At 44.3% G+C, this 21,161-nt stretch overlaps 1 protein-coding gene across 1 annotated transcript in view; it reads left to right on the forward strand.

The window, feature by feature from the left end:
• The window catches only part of LOC147099550 (kinesin-like protein KIF18A), an 81,305-nt gene extending 74,665 nt beyond the window's left edge, over positions 1-6,640 (forward strand). Inside the window, exon 16 of the mRNA XM_085969793.1 lies at positions 1,662-6,640. Within this exon, the coding sequence (XP_085825919.1) occupies positions 1,662-1,804 (143 nt within the window). The 3' untranslated portion in view covers positions 1,805-6,640. The remainder of the gene's footprint in view (positions 1-1,661) is intronic.
• Positions 6,641-21,161: the final 14,521 nt, after the last annotated feature.

Consider the following 21,161-nt stretch of genomic DNA (forward strand, 5'->3'; position numbering starts at 1 on the left):
CTACTGTGTGTCACAGAATAAAGTTTCGTTTTAACCATGAAAATTATCTAAGTTTCAGTAATAGCAGAAGCAATGATTCGGTCCGATACATAGTTTAGAATTACATTTGGAGCCTAGATGTAGTTAAGTGTTGGCCTGGGCCCAGCCCTTGATGTATCAGTGTAAATTTGCAGTGCCACTTAGCTGCACTCATGTGCTCCCGGCTCTCCAGTGAGTTTCCACTGGTAAATACTGATGTACCTGCACTGAAAACTAGTCTGATTCTACCGGAATAAATGACATGATAGCCCTCTGTTGCTTTCCCCACCCCCCCCCCCCCCCTCCAGTAGCACGGGCATTGACAGCAGCCAAAAATCTTGCATACTTTGGGTTCAGCTTTGAATTTAGAGGACCTACTAGCATAGGAAACATTTGAGGGCGATTTTCGTTTAGAGCACAATTCCGGCAAAGGGGGGGCAGCATGAGACCTGATCCATTTTGGTCCTGGAACCTCGTTATAATGTGGTCCGCAAGCTGCCAGTGCAAAACGCGCTCGCCAGTAGACAGCTCCTTGATCTTTAGGCAGTAAATCAGGTAGAGTGGCCAAATTTGAAGGGCTTGCAGTTGAGCTTTAGAGGAGAGGGTTATAAGCTTCAGGCATACAGACAAGCAGCACTTTCGAGGAGCAGGCATCTTGCAGCAGCAAAGACATTAAATTTGGAATTCTGTCAGGCTCAAAACCCACAAGTGAGTGCCATAAGCATATTTCCCAAACCTCCATCCAGCTTTCCCCGACTGCAGCTCATGATCCCTTTAATTCTCACTTTAAATGGCCACCTCCCGACTTGTATCGCCATGGTGGTGGCTAGGAGCAGGAAGTGGCTGAGTCCAGGCAGGCAGGGGTGGAAGATAGCATCCAAGTCTTAACTCCGTCCTTACCACCCCAATTTGCATGCATGAGCCTCTTGCTTGTTTCTGACAAGAGCTCCAGCAGCCTGGATAGAGGTTCACTCAGAAATCAGGACAAACACTGGTATGTCGCGCCCCCCCCCCCCCCCCCCCCCCCCCACCCCCATCAACTCATCGCGTAATTTTGGTCAGCTACTGGCCTGTTTTAAAGTGCCAGTGTAACGCCACAAAACCTCGCCTTCCCTCCGCCACCCACTGGGTCTCCGTGTTGCTCCTTTTATGAGGAAACTAGCGGGTTAGAGTGTTATAAAACTGACCAATAGCCAGAGAGGAGGTTGAGACTGCACTGGCTACCACCCCATCTGAGAGTGCTTCATGGGTGCAGAGAGAAAAACATTTCCCAGTTTTTCTCTCTCTTGCCCTGATGAGCGCACAATTGACAGAGCAAAATAAACCGAGTTACATTAACCTCTTCCTGTTCACTCCCAATATACAGAATTCTAATGAAGAATATTCCAGGTTTCCTTGTGAGGACTGCAGTATGTTTCTTCTTTTAAGTTTGTGGTATCAGAATATCTTTCCCACTGAATAGGAAGGCTGCCAATAACTCCATAGATTACTAACTCCTAATTGATCTGTGAACTTCTGATCCAAGTGACACAGGGTCCAAGGTTCAACTCATAACTTTTACATAAAGAGACCAGTATAGATGGTGTGGATTTCATTTTAAGTGAAATTATAATGTTTGGCCTGACCATCTTTTCCTTGCACAGCACGGTCCTGCAGCCCACGGTTACGTTCAGTGGGCAAGAAAAGCATGATCAGCGGGGAGCTGCCGAGATTCCCAGACAACCAGGGTTTTCAATTCCTGCCGCAATCCAATTTGAAGAATTCAAATAAAGCACTCACTTTCTGACCAGAATCTCCCGTGAGGACCTGATACAGCAATTGCATTTGTTTGCTCTCGTCTAGACTGTCTGCATTTGAAATTAGAACTGTGTTGACGCTATTGATTATCGAATTGTCTGGTTTTGTTAAGTCTTGCCTTTTTTCAGCTTAATTCACTCTTCTTCCCAGGAGGGCACGGTGCTCTGGATCACGGGCATCCCTGTGGTCATTCTCCACCTCGCTCTGTGGCTGGCCAACAGGAAATGTGATTGTTAACTACGTTTTATCATGTTCCCTGATGGAGTCGTGTGCTCCTGTCTCATCTTGTGGCCTTGCTGAGTTCCAGCGAAATGTTCCCAATGCACGCAGGGGCTTTGCAGAAAAGCTGTATGTGGCCTTTGAGAGTCATGCAGATTGTGCAGATATCTCTCCATTTTTATTACCAATTATTATGTCACTCAGCTTTGCTGTAAACCTGCTTTCTTTGTTTACAAAATAGAATGCTATTTTTATAAGTGGTGGGCGGGGCTGATTTTATCTACTTGATGGTGGCTGTGGTAAAGTCACTTAATCAGCAGGCATTGTTTGGAAAATTATAAAATGGATGAGAAATAAATCCTATTAAAACACGATCGAGATTATTTAGATGGAAGTTAATTGGGTGACAAGCTCCTTAATTCTTATCCTTTAATATGCGGCAAGAATTCCAAGAGGGGCTGTCGGACCCAGATCGTTGGCTGCAAAGAAGAGTTACATTCCCCAACTCTGCTCTGTTATCCTAATGAACACAAAATTCGGAGGCCTAGCTGGGTTGTCAGTCACAGCTGCTCTGCAGCATCCTGCCGGCTGGCTGCGACCCGGCTTCCCCAGAGTGCGTGGCAGTCAGTGCTATTCTGTAAAACAAATTTCTGCTGGCCTAGGGTTAGCATTACTAATTAGCATTCTCTGACGGAGTATGTTGCACTGGTGCTGGTGTTTTGCGGTGCGATACACCATTAACTGGAGCGAAGATAAGTTTGTGAAGGCCTGGTTTTAAGACTGCTGTGTGATCCACAGCATAGGATTCCGTTCCACTGCCTTTGTTGAGCTGCATTGATCTTTTCCAATGAAGAGTACGCTCTTACATGGCAATTTTCAGAGTGAAGAATGCAGCACTGTATAGCATGTGGAAGGGCAGCATTCTTTCCATTTGAAGGAAGCTACGCCTATTTTTTTTCCATATGGAACTAGACCTTGTATCCGCTTTTCAGAACCGTGTAGCCAAATTCTGTTGCATGAGTCAGGACCATCAAATTATTTGAGAAATGCTTTTCGATTCCCCTGGGAATTAATATTGTACACGTTCATGATTCTGAAGGTGCAAGTAGAGGGAAGAACATTAATTCTGTTGACCCCCCCCAATGCAGGCAAAGGAAAGTTTCTTCAGATCCCTAGACACAAGCACTGGTTAATATCTGGCTGTGTCAAATGGAAGGGCAAACCTGGCACACTTCCTTCCAGAGCCTGTGGTTGTATGTTTGGCGCCTTAACAACCAGGCAATCAACCGCAGGCAGTGCAAGCCTACCAGCCAAGAGGCATCCTCCGTTTGTGGCAGAGTGCCAAGTGAAGAGATTTGTTTTATGATTTCTGGGGCAATCTTATCAGAATGCAACTTAATTAAAACTGTGAAGGACACCGAATTGGGCCAGCAGAAAGATCTGATATTTTGTCCTAATGAAAGCATTAAATGATGGGTAAGTGGAGCTGTATTTTAATCTGCCTTGTTATGTTTATCAGGAACCAGATTTGTTTCAGGGCAGCGGTTTGAGTTCTTGAGATTTGTAACTTGCTCACTGAAATCCGAATGAATGCCGGGCAGGAAATGGCACTTGTTGTTGGTTTGCCCTGAACAGAATGAATTCCACTAAATGGATCATTGGTCTTGAACGGCATCCCCAGCGCAATTCTTATTGCGTTGCTGTCCAAACCTGTAAAATATAACCGAATGATGGCAGTAATCATTGGCATGCTGATTCCGCCATGCTTCAGCGGTTGTTTTTCTGGAATTGCAGTAAAAACGTCTTTGCTTTTAGAAGCTGTATTGTTGCTCAGCCTGTTTCACGCTAGATGAAAACATGTAATGTATCTGACTTTATTCAGTTTTATGGAACTTTGTTTCATAGAACAGTATTGACTGCTGGACCTTAAAGGGGAAAGTCTTAAAATTTTGCAGTAGATTTATTTCCCCCCCCCCCCCATTGATGTCATCGCAATATGTGAAGCTCTCGGTCCAAATGAATTAGGCCAATCACCAGTGAGTGTGATCGCTCACCGGTAAAGATTTTCCCATTGCCGAAGCACTCGTGGATTCTGTTTAGACCGTTGAATGCAAGAGTTCTGTGCAGCGATGCGGGCAGCGCAGGTTTCCAGTGATGGGCATATTTATTCTTGTAGCTCCTCCTTTCTCTCGTTCTCTTCTATTCCATAAACAACTACTTCAGAACTTTTAGCACTTCCCTTAAAGTTAACTGAGACAAAGGTGGCACTAAACAAAAAACAAAAAAAGTTTTTTTTAAAACTGAATGATCATTTGTAGCTAACAGATTTTCAAAAAAGGGTGCTGATGGTGACTATTGCTGTTTTAAAAATTGTATGTCGATGCAAACTCATTCATGTTGCACACCCTGTGCTTCTAATGAGAAGATTTTATTTTTAAATTCTACATGACTCCCAAGTATTGATCCCGTAAATTAAAATGGGTAGCATCTCGGTAGCTTTTCCATCACAATCGCAGTTTTTCCACCTGGCCAGTGATGATATAGTTCCAAACTCTCGCCACTTGTTTTTCCTGCCTATGGTTGGGTTGATTTTTGTAAGCTACTGGTATTGGGTGGTCAAGCAATGTGGGCTGCAGAATTACCAGCAGCACTCCACATTGTTAGCTGTGTCTGAAATGAATGGAGTGTATTGTAAATAGGCTGCGAAACACAGTGGTGCAGCGTGGTAACCTCTGGTTTCAGTGTTGAGTGGAAGTGTAGGTCAAGCGTGTCCATTTGAATTTAGGGCAAACCAGTAATTCATAAAGCTTGATTTATGTATATAGCTTGAAGGAAGTGATGTATAGTTTTGTTAAAAGCTTTTATTCATCTCTACGCTGTACATTGCTTTTTTTTTTTAACTAGTCTCTGTGTGCATGTTGGGGGCAAATCCTTTGTCCCTAACTGTTTGAAATATAAAAGTACTGATTTTTTATTAGTGTTTGGAGAGCAGCCATAAAATGCAAACATAAAGCATGTCTATTGCAATATATCAGCAAATATAGGATTTTTTTACTGTTAACCATTCAGTGGCTGGTCAGCAGTAAACTGCATGAGCAAAATTTCCCAGTTTGTACAAATCAAACACTGGTATTTTTTCGCTGCCCTGCTGTGCTTTATGCTCTTATTATACAGTGATCTCAAACCATAACGCAAATACAACGTTGAAATTATAAACCGTTCCCTAACCTGAATCTGTTCAAGCTGCATTCTCTTCACTAGAAGCTGACCAAGGCTATGGCCCAGTGGTGTCCAGTCCAGCACCTCGAGCTGGCACACTGACCCAGAGCTTCGTGCATATCACCGGTGCACGCCAGGGCCACCCTGATGGTCTGAATCTTCCACCTAGTGCTAACAGATGTAAGCCGTGGAGACTGGATTGTACTGGCCACGTACCCAGGGCACTCCGGATTCCTCTGAATTGTGGAGCATCACCTACACGATGTCTGATGCAGCAGGCGGAATGGAAGTCTGGGGAGGCACAGTGTGCTTCAAATTTCAGAGGAAACCAGAGTGCTCCGTTAAATGTTGCCAGTATAACTTGGCTGGCACAAATGAGGGTGTGTCACTTTAATGTGCTTCGATGCACCAAGCGAATTGGTATGACAAGAACTGAATCAGGAGTTCTTTCACTGCCATTAGCTTGCCTCTAGATTTTCTGCAAGGAGCTTTCAAATTCCTGCTGATTTACTAGAACTTATATATTTGTCTTGCACTTTTGTCAAGTGAGTGTTTGTGATTAGGCAAGACGCATGAAAATCGTCAGTAAGCTCCCTCTTGCATTTCTGAACATTTCATTGTTCTCCATCAGAGCTGCTTCTGTGAAATGAGAATTGCACACCACATAAAGTTCCATTAATGTGCGGTATCTCGTTACTGCAATTATGAACTTAAATAGGTTTTGGAACGCCAGCATCCGTTTTAGTACTGGGTCTCTGTCTTTTGTCAAACCAGCACCTGGTACGTCAAACCCCACACTGCTGACGCACCTTCTCCAGCATTACTAAATAATCCATGTCATCTTGGAAATGCTTCCGTTCTAAGCGTGGTAATGCTGTCATGTCAGCACTTTGCAGCTTTTTAACAATACAACGCCCAACCTTAGCCTTTTCTTTATAAATTGGGCTAACTTAGTGTGAGGAGACTCCTAATTTGTTGGCACTGAATGGAATTCAAGTAAATTGCATTGTAAGTGAGTCATGTTTTCGTCAAGCACTCACGCGCAGAGAGTTTAAAGTTGGGAACGAAGCGACAATTCTAAACGCAGTAAAGTTGCATTTGGTGGCTGCTCCCCTTGTGTTGTCAAAGGTGATAATTTGTCAAATTTTATGTCTTAATTTTTATTAAAGTTTCTATTAGTGACTATTTTGTGCCTGATTTTTTTTTGCCGGATGGAGACACATGTTTTTATTTTTCTTATGTTCTTCCTCTAGCCAGGAGAACAGGATGATTTAGTCTCTGAGTCACTTCATGTCGTAACTGCACTTACTGTAAAATTTGGCATATAAATTATATCCTAATGCATGGTTTTATGCCCCTGAATAAAGGTATAAATAGTTGAGCACGATAGCATGGTGTTTTATTGAAATGTTGACTGAAATTGAGCAGCATATAATAGACATGCAAAGCTAGATCCTATGGTAGGACTGCGGCTATCAATGCAAGACTTCCATCTTCCAGCCTGCCAAGCTTGCCAACCTTCACAGCGAATTTAACATAGCATAAGAAATAGGAGCTGGCGTCGGCCATTTGGCCCCTCGAGCCTGCTCTGCCATTCAATAAGATTATGGCTGATCTACCACAGCATCACTTTCCTGCACTGTCCCCATATACTTTGATTCCCTTAATATCTGAAAATCTATCGATCTCTGTCTTGAATATACTTAATGACTGAGCCTCTAGGGTACCCTCATCCTAGGGTACTTAAGGAAGTGGCCCTAGAAATAGTAGATACATTGCTGGTCATCTTCCAAAATTTGATAGACTCTGGGACAGTTCCCATGGATTGGAGGGTAGCTAATGTTACCCCACTGTTCAAAAAAGGTGGTAGAGAGAAAACGGGGAATTACAGACCGGTAAGCCTGACATCGGTAGTGGGGAAAATGCTAGAGTCCGTTATAAAAGATGTAATAGCAGAGCACTTGGAAAACAGTGACGGGATCGGACAAAGTCAACATGGATTTACAAAAGTTAAATCGTGCTTGACTAATCTACTGGAATTTTTTGAGGATGTAACTGGTAAAATAGATAAGGGAGAACCAGTGGATGTGGTGCATTTGGACTTTCAAAAGGCTTTCGATAAGGTCCCGCGTAAGAGATTAGCGTGTAAAGTTAAGGCACATGGGATTGGGGGCAAGGTATTGACTTGGATAGAGAACTGGTTGGCAGACAGAAAGCAAAGAGTTGGAATAAACGGCGCTTTTTCCCGAGTGGCAGGCAGTGACTAGTGGGGTACCGCAGGGATTGGTCCTTGGACCCCAGCTATTTACAGTGTATATTAATGATCTGGATGAGGGAACTAGATGTAATATCTGCAAATTTGCAGACGACACAAAGCTGGGTGGGCGTGTGTGCTGTGAGGAGGAGGATTTGGATAGGTTGGGTGATTGGGCAGAAGCATGGTAGATGCAATATAACGTGGATAAATGCGAGGTTATCCACTTTGGTGTCAAAAACAAGAAGGCAGATTATTATCTGAATGCCAATAGATTGGGAGGAAGGGAAGTGCAACGAGACCTGGGCGTCCTTGTGCACCAGTCGCTGAAGGTAAGCATGCAGATGCAGCAGGCGATTAAGAAGGCAAATGGTATGTTGGCCTTTGTAGCGAGAGGGTTTGAGTACAGGAACAAGGATGTCTTGCTGCAGTTGTGCAGGGCCTTGGTGAGACCGCATCTTGGTATTGTGTGCAGTTTTGGTCGCCTTATCTGAGGAAGGATGTTTTTGCCATGGAAGGAGTGCAGCGAAGATTCACCAGACTGTACCTGGGATGGCAGGAATGACGTATGAGGAGAGATTGGGTCGATTGGGCTTGTACTCGCTGGAGTTTAGAAGAATGAGAGGGGATCTCATTGAAACTTAAAATTCTAACAGGACTAGACAGACTAGATGCAGGAAGGATGTTCCCGATGGCGGGGGAGTCCAGAACCAGGGGTCACAGTCTAAGGATAAGGGGTAAGCCATTTAGGACAGAGATGAGGAGGAATTTCTTCACCCAGAGAGTGGTGAACCTGTGGAATTCTCTACCACAGAAGGCAGTTGAGGCCAATTCATTAAATATATTCAAGAAGGAGTTAGATATATTTCTTAAGGCTAAAGGGATCAAGGGATATGGGGAGAAAGCAGGGACAGGGTACTGAATTTGGATGATCAGCCATGATCTCATTAAATGGCGGAACAGGCTCGAGGGGCCGAATGGCCTACTCCTGCTCCTATCTTCTATGTTTCTGGACTCCCCAGCTAGGGAAAACATCCTCCCTGCATCTACCCTGTCGAGCCCTGTAAGAATTTTGTATATTTCAATGAGATCACCTCTCATTCTTCTAAAACTCCAGAGAATATAGGCCTAGTCTACTCAATCTCCCCTCATAGGACACTCCCTGCCCCCCCCCCCCCCCCCCCAAATCCTAGGAACCAGTCTGGTGAACCTTCCTTGCACTCCCTTTATGGCAAATATATTCTTCCTTGGGTAAGGAGACCAAAACTGTACCCAATACTCCAGGCGTGGTCTCACCAGGGCCCTATATAATTGCAGTAAGAAGTCTTTACTCTTATACTCAAATCCTCTTGTAATAAAGGCCAACATACCATTTGCTTTCCTAATTGCTTGCTGTACCTGCATATTAACTTTCAGTGATTCGTGTATAAAGACACCCAGGTCCCTCTGAACACCAATATTTCCCAAACTCTCACCATTTAAAAAATACTCTGCTTTTCTATTTTTCCTACCATAGTGGATAACCTCACATTTCTCCACATTATATTCCATTTGCCATGTTCTTGCCCACCTCCTTAGCTTGTCTGTATCCCCTTGAAGCCTCTTTACATCCTCATAACTTGTATTCCCACCTAACTTTGTATCATCAGCAAACTTGGATATATTACATTTAGTCCCCTCATCCAAATCATTGATGACGATTGTGAATAGCTGAGGCCCAAGCACTGATCCTTGTGGTCCCCCACTAGTTACAGCCTGCCAACCCGAAAATGACCCGTTTATTCCTACTCTGCTGTCCGTTAACCAATCCTCAATCCCTGCTAGTATATAATCCTCAATCCCATGAGTCCTAATTTTGTTTAATAACCTCTTGTGTGGCACCTTATCGAATGCCTTCTGAAAATTCAAATACACCACATCCACTGGTTCCCCCTCATCTATTCTGTTAGTTACAACCTCAAAATCCTCTAACAGATTCGTCAAACACTATTTCCCTTTCAGAAATCCACATTGCATACCCAATCCTATTATTGTTTTCGAAGTGCCCTGTTACCACGTCCTTAATAGATTCTAGCATTTTCCCTACTACTGATGCCAGGCTAACTGGTCTGTCATTCCCTGTTTTCTCTCTCCTTCCTTTCTTAAATAGGGGAGTTACATTTGCTACCTTCCAATCCGCGGGAACTGTTCTAGAGTCTGGGATAGTTAAGGCCAAGATCTGATCAGCCCTGATCTTATTGAATGGCGGAGCAGGCTCGAGGGGCCAAATGGCCGACTCCTGCTCCTATTTCTTATATTAATCTCAAAATCTGGGATATTAACTCCTGACCAATGTTCCCTCTAATTATTTTTTTCATGCGCTGTCCCTTTAAATTTGCTGCGCATGTGCGGTATCGCTCGCAGGAGCTGGTAAGCGGCCTGCGCGGGACATTGCAATTGGAGCGCACAGCCGCGCACCTGAGGGGGAACGTTGCTCCTGATCTTGCAGATTGAGAATCTGAAAACATGAGGACAGCTACAATGTTTAGAAGGAAGCTGGACCGGTTCTTGACTGAGGCAGAAGTCGCATCATCTAGAAGGTAAGTTGCTTTACAGATAACATGTGGTCTGTGTGATGTCCTGGACTGGTTTTGATTGCCTGAGAGGGCTGGAGAGGAATTTTTACGGAATATATTTCGCTTATTGGCCCTCGCAGGAGGTTACATGGCTGCAGGTAAGTGTCTGGTCAGGATGCTCCAGGCTTTGTGATTATAGGGCAGTCTTGATGGACAAGCTGGACTCTTCCTGCCCGTCTTTTTCGTACAGTTGTGAAAGGCTGGGATACATGGCTTAGGAGCTGATATTTCACAGCAAGTTTTATTGATAATGGAGGAGCAGGTATTTGACGGGCCAATGGAATCTGTTTAACCATTGTAATCATTGTACAACTTGGAGCACTTTATAAAAAAAAATTAAAAAAATATCTCTTTGCTCCTTCTCTTGTGAAAGCAGTGGCTCCTGCTGAGATACAGGTGGCCGCAACTCTCCGTACCTTGACTGTTTGACCCATGTGGGGGAGGGGTGACGGGAAGCATCACAGTGGAGTCTGATCCTGTCCTTTTGAGTGTTGAGCGCCTTTTTAAGTTACTTAGTTTTTTCTGTAGATGGCTGCGATGGGTCATGGCTGCTCGTGTGACCCAATCTCTCTGGAGGAGAAGGGAAGAACAATGGAGGTAAGGAAAACTGGATTAATTAATTCCGAGCTTGTCTTGGTAGACATTGAGTGCAGTGGATTGCATAAATGAAACTTCTGCAATGACGAATTCCTGTTAATTGCATGTTTCATATTTTAGTTGGAACTTTATTCTCTGAGCAAGATTCATCTGCATTTGACACTGGCGTTTCCTGAAGCCTACCTTTGTCTAGCAAAAAAGGAAATCAATAAAATGATCCACAACTGCCCTCTGGGACCAATGGCTAAGAAGTCAAAAGGCTGAAGAATGTTGCTTTGTTTGCAAACATCTGGCTCTGATATTACATTAGCCATACTTAAAACCCATTAAACCTGGAACTCGGTAGGGTTTCAAACCTGTTATCTTGATATTTTTGTCAGTACTGATTATGTTATTACAAATGGTTGTTATTATGATTACATTAGAAAAGTGTTTGGGCAAGGTTATCGGAAATATTGCATTACAGCAATATGCCCTCGGGCCACAAGAAGTGCTTCGTTTCGACAAATTGGGTGTGAAAGATTATTTTGGCTGCCCAAAGACGTGATCATTTGCTGCATCAAAATTAATAATGGTTTTTTAAAAAATCCTTCCTTGTTACACCCCTGGCAGCAGAATCAGGGGGCCTTAACACCAACTATTTTCGACTGCTTGTTTGTTTGCTTTTGCAAACCACATTTTGGAATACTCTGTTCCTGTAGAGCCGAATATTTCCTCGCAATTGAATAAATTGTTTCCTCAGTGTTCTGTTGTGTTGATGAAGGGGGGCGGGGGGGCCCAGTGGAATTTGGTTTTTCTTGGCTGATCTAGTTTTCATGTTGTATTTGGATACTTCCCATGTTTCTTTTAAACAAAAAAAAAAACCCTGTCGCTGTGGTTTTCAGGCCTGTGGTTCCACGCTCAGCCATGCTACATGAGCATAGGAGGGCAGAACCATCGGGAGATTATATGCCCCCGTGCTACGCAGCTAGTCGGTGTTGGCAGAACCCCGGGAGCATTTTTTTGCCCATTTGCCCTGCTCGGTGTGTGATTTGAGGAGACCTAAAGACAGGTAAAGTAATATACATAGAAACATAGAAGATAGGAGCAGGAGTAGGCCATTCGGCCCCTCGAGCCCGCTCCACCATTTAATGAGATCGTGGCTGATCATCCAAATTCAGTGCCCTGTCCCTGCTTTCTCCCCATATCCCTTGATCCCTTTAGCCTCAAGAAATATATCCAACTCCTTGAATATATTTAATGAATTGGCCTCAACTGCCTTCTGTGGTAGAGAATTCTACAGGTTCACCACTCTCTGGGTGAAGAAATTCCTCCTCATCTCAGTCCTAAATGGCTTACCCCTTATCCTTAGACTGTGACCCCTGGTTCTGGACTCCCCCGCCATCAGGAACATCCTTCCTGCATCTAGTCTGTCTAGTCCTGTTAGAATTTTATAAGTTTCAATGTGATCCCCTCTCATTCTTCTAAACTCCAGCGAGTATAAGCCCAATCGACCCAATCTCCTCATACGTCATTCCTGCCATCCCAGGTATCAGTCTGGTGAATCTTCGCTGCACTCCCTCCATGGCAAGGACATCCTTCCTCAGATAAGGAAGCGGGGGAGGACATTTTTTAAATTTTATTTTAGGAAACAAGTTTCTTTGGCTTTGTGTATCATATGCCCCTGACAGGAGAGTCAAATGGTGATTTCTCCCACACCTGTACCAGTGTCACCTTGCTCAGTTGGTAGCGCTCTCACTGAGTCAGAAGGTTGTGGGTTCAAGCCTCACTCCAGGACTTGAGCCCACAATCACAGAATCACAGAACCACAGAAACCCCACAGTGCAAATAGAGGCCATTTCGGCCCATCGAGCCTGCACCGACACATATCCCACCCGATCCCCCGTAACTCCTACACCAACACATATCCCACCCTATCCCCGTAACCCCACGTATTTAATCCCCCTAACACTACGGGTCAATTTTTTTTATCATAGCCAATCAACCTAACCCGCACATCTTTGGACTGTGGGAGGAAACCAGAGCACCCGGAGAAAACACACGCAAACACGGGGAGAATGTGCAAACTCCACACAGTCACCCGAGGCCGGATTCGAACCCGGGTCCCTGGCGCTGTGAGGCAACAGTGCTAACCACTATGCCACCGTGCTGCCCTATGTGGGCTGACACTCCAGCACAGTGCTGAGGGAGCACTGCATTTGTCTGAGGTGCCAGCCTTCAGGTGAGGTGTTGAGCCGGGATCCTGTCTGCCTGTTCAATTCGGCGCTTAAAAACCCCCCAAGACGTTTTTCGAAGAGCAGGAAGGCCTGAATCATTGAGTACATTGACGGCTGAGATAGATAGATTTTTGGACTCTTGGGGAATCAATGGATATGGGGATCGGGCAGGAAAGTGGAGTTGAGGTTGAAGATCAGCGGCGCAGGCTCGAGCGGCCGTGTGGCCTACACCTGCTCCTAATTCTTGTGTTTTTGAGTGTCAGCTGTGGCTCTGTTGGTAGCACCCTCACCTCTTGAGTCAGAAGGTTGTGGGTTCAAGTCCCCACTCCAGGGACTTGAGCAAAAAAGTCTAGGCTGACACTCCAGTGCAGTACTGAGGGAGTGCTGCACTGTCGGAGGTGCCGTCTTTCAGATGAGACGTTAAACCGAGGCCCTGTCTGCTCTCAGGTGGATGTAAAAGATCCCATGGCACTATTTTGAAGAAGAGCAGGGGAGTTATCCCTGGTGTCCTGGACAATATTTATCCCTCAATCAACATAACAAAAGCATATTATCTGGTCATTATCACATTGCTGTTTGTGGGAGCTTGCTGTGCGCAAACTGGCTGCCGTGTTTCCTACATTGCAACAGTGACGACACTTCAGAACTACTATATTGGCTGTAAAGCGCTTTGAGACATCTGGTGGTCATGAAAGGTGCTATATAAATGCAAGTCTTTATGTTCCCAGTGCCCTGGCTACCATTCCTCCCTCAGCCACCAAAAACTAGATTAATTGGTCATACTCCTTGTTGCCGTACTGTGCGCAAAATGGCTGCCAACCTAGCCTACATAATGACATTTACTACATTTCAAAAACTAATTCATGTGACGCGCTTTGCGTCAAATCACAGACGCGTAAACACAAGTCTTTCTCTTGCCAATACGTCACTTAAAATACTGCGAGGGGTTAAGTGATGGTGTGGGTTGCCGCTCCCTATTTTATAGAAACATAGAAGATAGGAGCAGGAGTAGGCCATTCGGCCCTTCGAGCCTGCTCCGCCATTCAATGAGATCATGGCTGATCATCCAAACTCAGTACCCTGTCCCTGCCTTCTCCCCATATCCCTTGATCCCTTTCGCCTTAAGAAATATATCCAACTCTTTTTTGAATATATTTAATGAACTGGCCTCCACCGCCCTCTGTGGTAGAGAATTCCACAGGTTCACCACTCTCTGGGTGAAGAAATTCCTCCTCATTTCAGTCCTAAATGGCTTACCCCTTATCCTTAGACTATGACCCCTGGTTCTGGACTCCCCGGCCATCAGGAACATCCTTCCTGCATCTAGTCTGTCCAGGCCTGACAGAATTTTATAGGTTTCGATGAGATCCCCTCTCAATCTTCTAAACTCCAGCGAATATAAGCGCAATCGACACAATCTCTCCTCGTACGTCATTCCTGCCATCCCAGGTATCAGCCTGGTGAATCTTCGCTGCACTCCTTCCATGGCAAGAACGTCCTTCCTCAGGTAAGACAACCAAAACTGCATACAATACTCAAGGTGTGGTCTCACCAAGGCCCTGTACAACTGTAGCAAGACATCCTTGTTCCTGTACTCGAACCCTCTCGCTATGAAGGCCAACATACCATTTGCCTTCTTAACCGCCTGCTGCACCTGCATGCTTACCTTCAGCAACTGGTGCACAAGGACACCCAGGTCTCTTTGCACTTCCCCTTCTCCCAATCTATTGTCGTTCAGATAATCTGCCTTCCTGTTTTTGCCACCAAAGTGGATAACCTCACATTTATCCACATTATACTGCATTTGCCATGTTTCTGCCCAATCACCCAACCCGTCCAAATTTTACTGTACATTTGTGAAAAATGGCAAATAAGCCCACCTGTGGCTGTGAGGAAAGGAGGTGGAGACTCGTCCTTGATGCACTGAAGTAAAGTACCTGTGCATTAACTTGCTGTGCTGCAGTGCAGCCACCTATATAGAATCATACAGGACAGAAGGAGGCCATTCGGCCTATCGTGCCTCGGCGAGCTCTTTCAAAGAGCTCTCCAATTGGTCCCACTCTCCCCTGCTCTTCCCCCATAGCCCTGCAAATCTTTCCTTTTCAATTCCCTTTTAAAAGTTACTAATGAATTTGCTTCCGCCACCCTTACAGGCAGCGCATTCCAGATCGTCATAACTCGCTGCATTAAAAAAAAAAATTCTCATGTCCTCTCTTTTGCCAATTATTTTAAATCTGTGGCCCCTGGTTATCGACCCACCTCCCAGTGGAAACAGTTTTTCCCTATCTACTCTATCAAAACCCTTCATTATTTTGAACACCTCTATTAAATAATTCTTCGATTTAAAAAAATATATATTTTTAAATGGGACATGCCAGCTAAGTCTTGCTGTATAAACACGCCCAAGAATTTCTGTAAAGATCTGATACTATCTTTCAGAGGCAGGTGTGGTTCAACACAGACATCCTCAGGGTTAAACACCTCTGACATATAAAGCTGAGCGAGAATATTTTAACAAACTTATACCCCACTGGCGATAACGAACAAGTGAAAGAGGGCAAGGGGTTTGGGCTGTTTCATTCTTAGCGCTAAAACTTCAAAATCGCTCCTTGAAGCATGCAACTTTTTCTTTCAAGTGTTTAACCTTCTGCTTGGCTTATAGCTGTTCATGAGAAGGCATAGCATGTACAGCACAGAAACAGGTCATTCAGCCCAACTGCTTCATGCTGGTGTTTATGCTCCACACGAGCCTCCTCCCACCCTACTTCATCTAAGCCTATTAGCATAAGCTTCAATTGCTTTCTCCCTCGTGCTTATCTAGCTTCCTCTTAATGCATCTATGCTGTTCACCTCAACCACTCCGTGGTAGCGAGTTCTGCATTCTAACCACTCTGGGTAAAGAATTTTCTCCTAAATTCCTTATTGGATTTATTAGTGACTATCTTATATTTATGATCCTGTAGCGGCACCACCGAGTATCCCTTACTTACCGGTCATAATTCCCTTTTACGATGTATAGATACAGTTTGCCGGTACGGGGCATTTCCCCTTTGGGAACGCGGGCGAACGCGATGATGCGGGCAAACGCGATGATGTCACGTCGCGGATCGCGTGACCGCCCAAGCGCGGGAAAACGCCATGACGTCACGACGCAATCCACGGGACTGCCCAGGCAGTCCTCGTGGCGTCTCCATCTGGTGAAGACCTATTTCATGGCTCTCCTGTAGTGAGCTCAGCAGCCTGTTTGAATTCCTCTGTTCCTGCATTAAAAACCTTTTTGATTGTTCTCCTGGAGTCGAACTCCATTATTAAGTAGGAATTCGTCCAATACCTACATCGGTGACCCCGAATACCTACAATTGGTGACCAACGACGTGAGGACGGGAGCTCATCAATACCTACATTGGTGACCCCGTTTTTCATGAACGTTTTTCACGAAGGCAGCGCAGCCGGACCCCGAGTTTCGTGAACGTTTTCACGAAAAGCACGCATGTAAGCTACAGATCCCTAGTTTTGATCTCCCCCACAAGCGGAAACCTTGCGTCTATCCTATCGAACCCCTTCATAATTAAGACCTCTATTAGGAAAAAAGCCCATGTCTGTTCAGTCTTTCCTACATATAGCTTTCTGCCAGTGACTTTGTAATAATGCCCCAAGCTTAGCTTTTTAATCTATTGAGCTAAAGTGGAGTAAAAGCTGAACTCGCACTAGATGGCTTCTGTGTGACTCTCAGTACAAAGTGTTGCTACAAAGAGTGTAAATTCTATAAGAGATCAGTATTTGTCACGCAGTTTAAGTAGGTACAATAAACATATAAATGTTTACACGTTGTACGTGTAGTGTCCACTTTTATGTGGGTAATACGGTGTTGACTATTGAAAAACATTGCAATTCCATGGATTCTCCAGAGGACCATTTGCACTTGGACCTTATTAGTAAGTTATTGAGGGGGCTATCTCTTTCAGGCGACATACATTGGCTGTGTTTTTGCAGGGGAAGTTAAGTTTTGAAAAGCACAGGAATTATGGTGGGTTATTTACTATTCCCAGCTCCAGATGTTCTCCTGGCCTGAAGGGGGGCCAATATTCAGCTGTGTTGGTGTGCAGTGAAAACACCTGCTTAATAACATCCAGAGAAGGGTTCCCGAATAAGAAAAGAAAGAACTTGCATTTCTATAGCGCCTTTTAACAACCTCAGGATGTCCCAAAGCATTTTGCAGCCAATTAAGTACTTTTGCCGTCTAGTCACTGATGCAATGTAGGAAACGCGGCAGCCAATTTGTGCAATCTCCTACAAACAGCGATGTGTTAATGACCAGATCGTTTTTTGTAGTGATGTTGGTTGAGAGAGAATTTTTAACACCGACTGTAGTTTCTATGTACCAAGAATAGAAGACAAAGCACTCCAGTGTGTAAACATTGCGTGTGATTGGAAATTCAACCCTGAACATCACCAGGCCCCAGGAGTGCAGCAGCTAACACCGTACCTCAACATGGCAGGAGTCCAAACCGCTAACTCAAGATACCAGGTTACCCTGGGGAAAAATTTTAATGACTTGAAACTCATATAGTTTTTTGGGGGTGGGGGCGGCATCTTATTCAAGCGATAAGAATTATCTGAAGAATACAAGGGTTTTGATGGAGCGAATAAGGAGACACTGTTTCCAGTGGCAGGAGGGTCGGTAACCAGAGGACACAGATTTAAGGTAATTGGCAAAAGAACCAGAGGGGGAGATGAGTTTTTTTTTACGCCGCAAGTTTTTATGATTTGGAATGCGCTGCCTGAAAGGGCGGTGGAAGCAGTTTCAATAGTAACTTTCAAAGGGGAATTGGACAAATACTCGAAGGGGGAAAAAGCAGGGGAGTGGGACTAATTGGGTGGCTCTTTCAAAGTGCCGGCACAGGCACGATGGGCCGAATGGCCTCCTCCTGTGCTTTATGATTCTAATAAAATCAGGTGGATAACCTTTTGTGAAAATTGTTTTAAAAGGTGGTCATTATTTAACTGATATAAAGCAAGGTACGATTCCAAAAAAAAATGTTTAAGTGTAGGGTTTTCAAAATTTCATTTATTTCTACTGTAATTGCAAATGTTTAATTAATAAACATTTTTTTCCCAGGGGCAGGGGGTGGCAAATGTTTTTGCCAGGTACAGCATTTATTACGGTTGAGGAGGGGTGTGTGTGTGTGTTGGAAAACATTGGTGAGTGTGTCCTTTAGCTTGAGAGCTATAAACAGGTGTGTGTGTGTGTTTACATCGAACTTGCAGACAAGCGGGTGTGCGCATATGTGTGTTTATCCGGAGATGAGGACAGGTGAGGGTGTGCATGCTGTGCTAAGATCTGAAAATATGAAAGGGCCAATGTGTTTGAGTGGAAAATTGTATGTGACTGTGCCGTGCGTAAAGATTTGAAAGGGGTGTGTTTGTTGAATGAAATGTAGGTTGTTGGCGTGCAAATGATCATCGTCTTCCTTACTTAAATGTTAGAATCATAGAATGATACGGCACAGGACATTCAGCTCATTGTGCTTGTAGAGCTATTCAATTAATCCTACTCCTGTGCTTTTTCTGCATAGCCCTGTAAAGTTTTTCCCTTCAAGTATTTATCATAGAATGTTGTTCACCGTCTATTTGTAAAACTACAACTCTCCTTCGTCGGTGCCTTTGCCCTGATCATCCCAATCTCGACTGTTTTTATTTCCCCCAGAAAGAACCGAGGGGGATGTCCGAACGTATCTCGCATGCAATCAAAAAGCAGCAAAGATCACTATTGACAGAAGCGGCTTCCCCGCTGGACAACAGATCTGATTCATTTGCACATAGAGAACCAACGACATAGGATTTACAGCACAGAAACAGGCCATTCGGCCCAACTGGTCTGTGCTGGTGTTTATGCTCCACGCGAACCCCCTCCCATCCCTCTTCGTCTCATCCTATCCGCATATCCTTCTATTCCTTTCTCCCTCATGAACTTATCTAACTTTCCCCTTTAAATGCACCTGTGCTATTCGTCTCAAACTACTTCATGTGGTAGCGAGTTCCACATTCTAACCACTCTCTCGGTAAAGAATGTTCTCCTGCATTCCTTATTAGATTTATTAGTGACTATCTTATATTTATGATCAATGTTCCCTCCTTTTATTAAAAAAAAAAAAAAAATTGTTGGGTGCGTGGCCCATTCAAATTTCCGCGCATGCGCGGTTTTTCCATTTTTAAAACCGGTGAGCGGCCTGCGCTGGGATTCCAGACTGCCGCGCAGCTTAATGGGAGCTTTGTTCATGATCCCTAATTTTGGATTCCCACACAAGTAGAAACAACTCTGTCTGGCCTATCAAACCCCTTCATAATTTTCTATCCGGTCACCCCGCAGTCTTCTCTTTTCTCGAGAAAAGAGCCCCAGCCAGTTTTTCTCGATAGGTATAACCTCTGAGTTCTGGTATCATCCCTGTATATTTAAAAAAAATTGCACCAAGTGCCTCTCTCCTTTTTAACTAAATTCAAAAGATGAGGAGCCTGTGTGGAAGGAAAATAATTTTCCTTTCTTAATCTTGGGAACAGTAAGTTTTTTTTTTACATTTTATGGTTCCCAAATCCTGGCTGTGATGTGCAAAAGTTGATCAAAATTGATTCAAGCAGTTTCTTACTAACTGGCTAGATGACAGACTTCACAAATGTATTATTTCCATATGGTTGTTTATCTGCAACAACAGACATATTGAGGTGCCAAGTCAAAGGAAAAGAAGTCCACCAGTATGAAGTCTCACTTGGACACTAGATTGTACATGATACTCCTTTGCGATTGCAGCTCCTTGAGGCTTATGTCTGCACACCTGCCATTACTTAGAGCTCTTGTCAGCCAGTTGTCTCGTAAAAAGCTGGAACGGCTGCAGCACAGGAGATCCTACTCGGCTTCCGAAAACTGAGGCTTCCAAATAAATATCGGAGAATTTCAACTGAAGCCAGTGCAAAATCTTCAGCTTGTCGGCATATGTTTTCAGATGTCTCTTGGAACGCTATAACATCAGAATGATTCTTGACCTGATGGGGCATATTGAGGGATAATTACTAGTCCTAGCCCCTTTAGGACTACCCCGGATCAGGCGTACTCCCCAAATGTTCACTTTCAAATAAAAGTTTGAGGTAGCCGAATCCGAAAGACGCTTAATTGGGTATAAAGGTCCAGACTATCTCTCCCTAAAGGAAAGGAACAACCTGAAGATGTTACCGTCCGCCAGATAGCACTTTTAATAAGTTTAGCTAGACTGTAACGGTCCGGATATTATGAGGGTCCGGAAAACTCCCTCAGAATTCTGCAACTCCTCACCAAAGAGTGTACAGAGATTGAGTTCGCGAGTTTGATACAGAAGTATTATGTGAGATAATTCTAAAAATCGAGTCTCTTCGCCGGGAGCAAGCGCAAGGAGCGCACGTCAACCCAAGCACCCCACCCACCCGCCCCTTCAACCACCGTCTGCCCCACCTGTGACAGAGACTGTAGGTCCCGCATTGGACTCACCAGAACCTGAGAACTCATTTTTAATGTGGAAGCAAGTCATCCTCGGTTCCGAGGGACTGCCTAAGAAGAAGAATTCTAAAAATATATTGATTTATTAAAGAACCGACATGTAATTTACAGTTGGTAATTCAATCGCAACATTAACAGTTCCAAAAACAAAAATCTTACAATTCTATTATCAGAGATCCTTATTCTCAAATCTTAACTTTGCTAGTTTTACAGTTCTTAGTTTATGCCAGGATATCCACCAAAATAAAATAAAATACCTTGATCCCCGAGATACAAAGAGTTGAAGACTTAGAGCTTGCCTCTGAAGCCGAGAATCGCTCTGCCCCTCTGCAGAAACATTACCACAATGATAGCATTTGCTAACAAAGGGGGAAAAAATGGTTCCCAGTCCCCTTGTCTAATGTTTCAGATTAGTTCCTGGTGCAGTCAACCTCTTGGTTTAATATTCGTGCAGAAAGATGGTGTGGAAGCTGAGGTTCTGGAGATGGACTGGTGTGCACCATGAATGGATGCGAGACTCTGAAAAGGTGGACCTTCTGTTGCAGGTATGAGATGCCCCAGAAATCAATGTGTTTGCAAGACACATCTGCCACTGCTTTGTTCAATGGACAGTAATCACAGAGCTCTGCTTCAGATGCCACCTCCTTTCCTTTGCAAAATCTATATTTATTTCTTCTATATGCATACTGAGGCAGCAGGAT

Source organism: Somniosus microcephalus, chromosome 28 (genome assembly GCF_052327205.1).
Source record: "Somniosus microcephalus isolate GS21.2 chromosome 28, FLI_Smic_1.0, whole genome shotgun sequence".
Taxonomy (NCBI): Eukaryota; Metazoa; Chordata; class Chondrichthyes; order Squaliformes; family Somniosidae; genus Somniosus; species Somniosus microcephalus.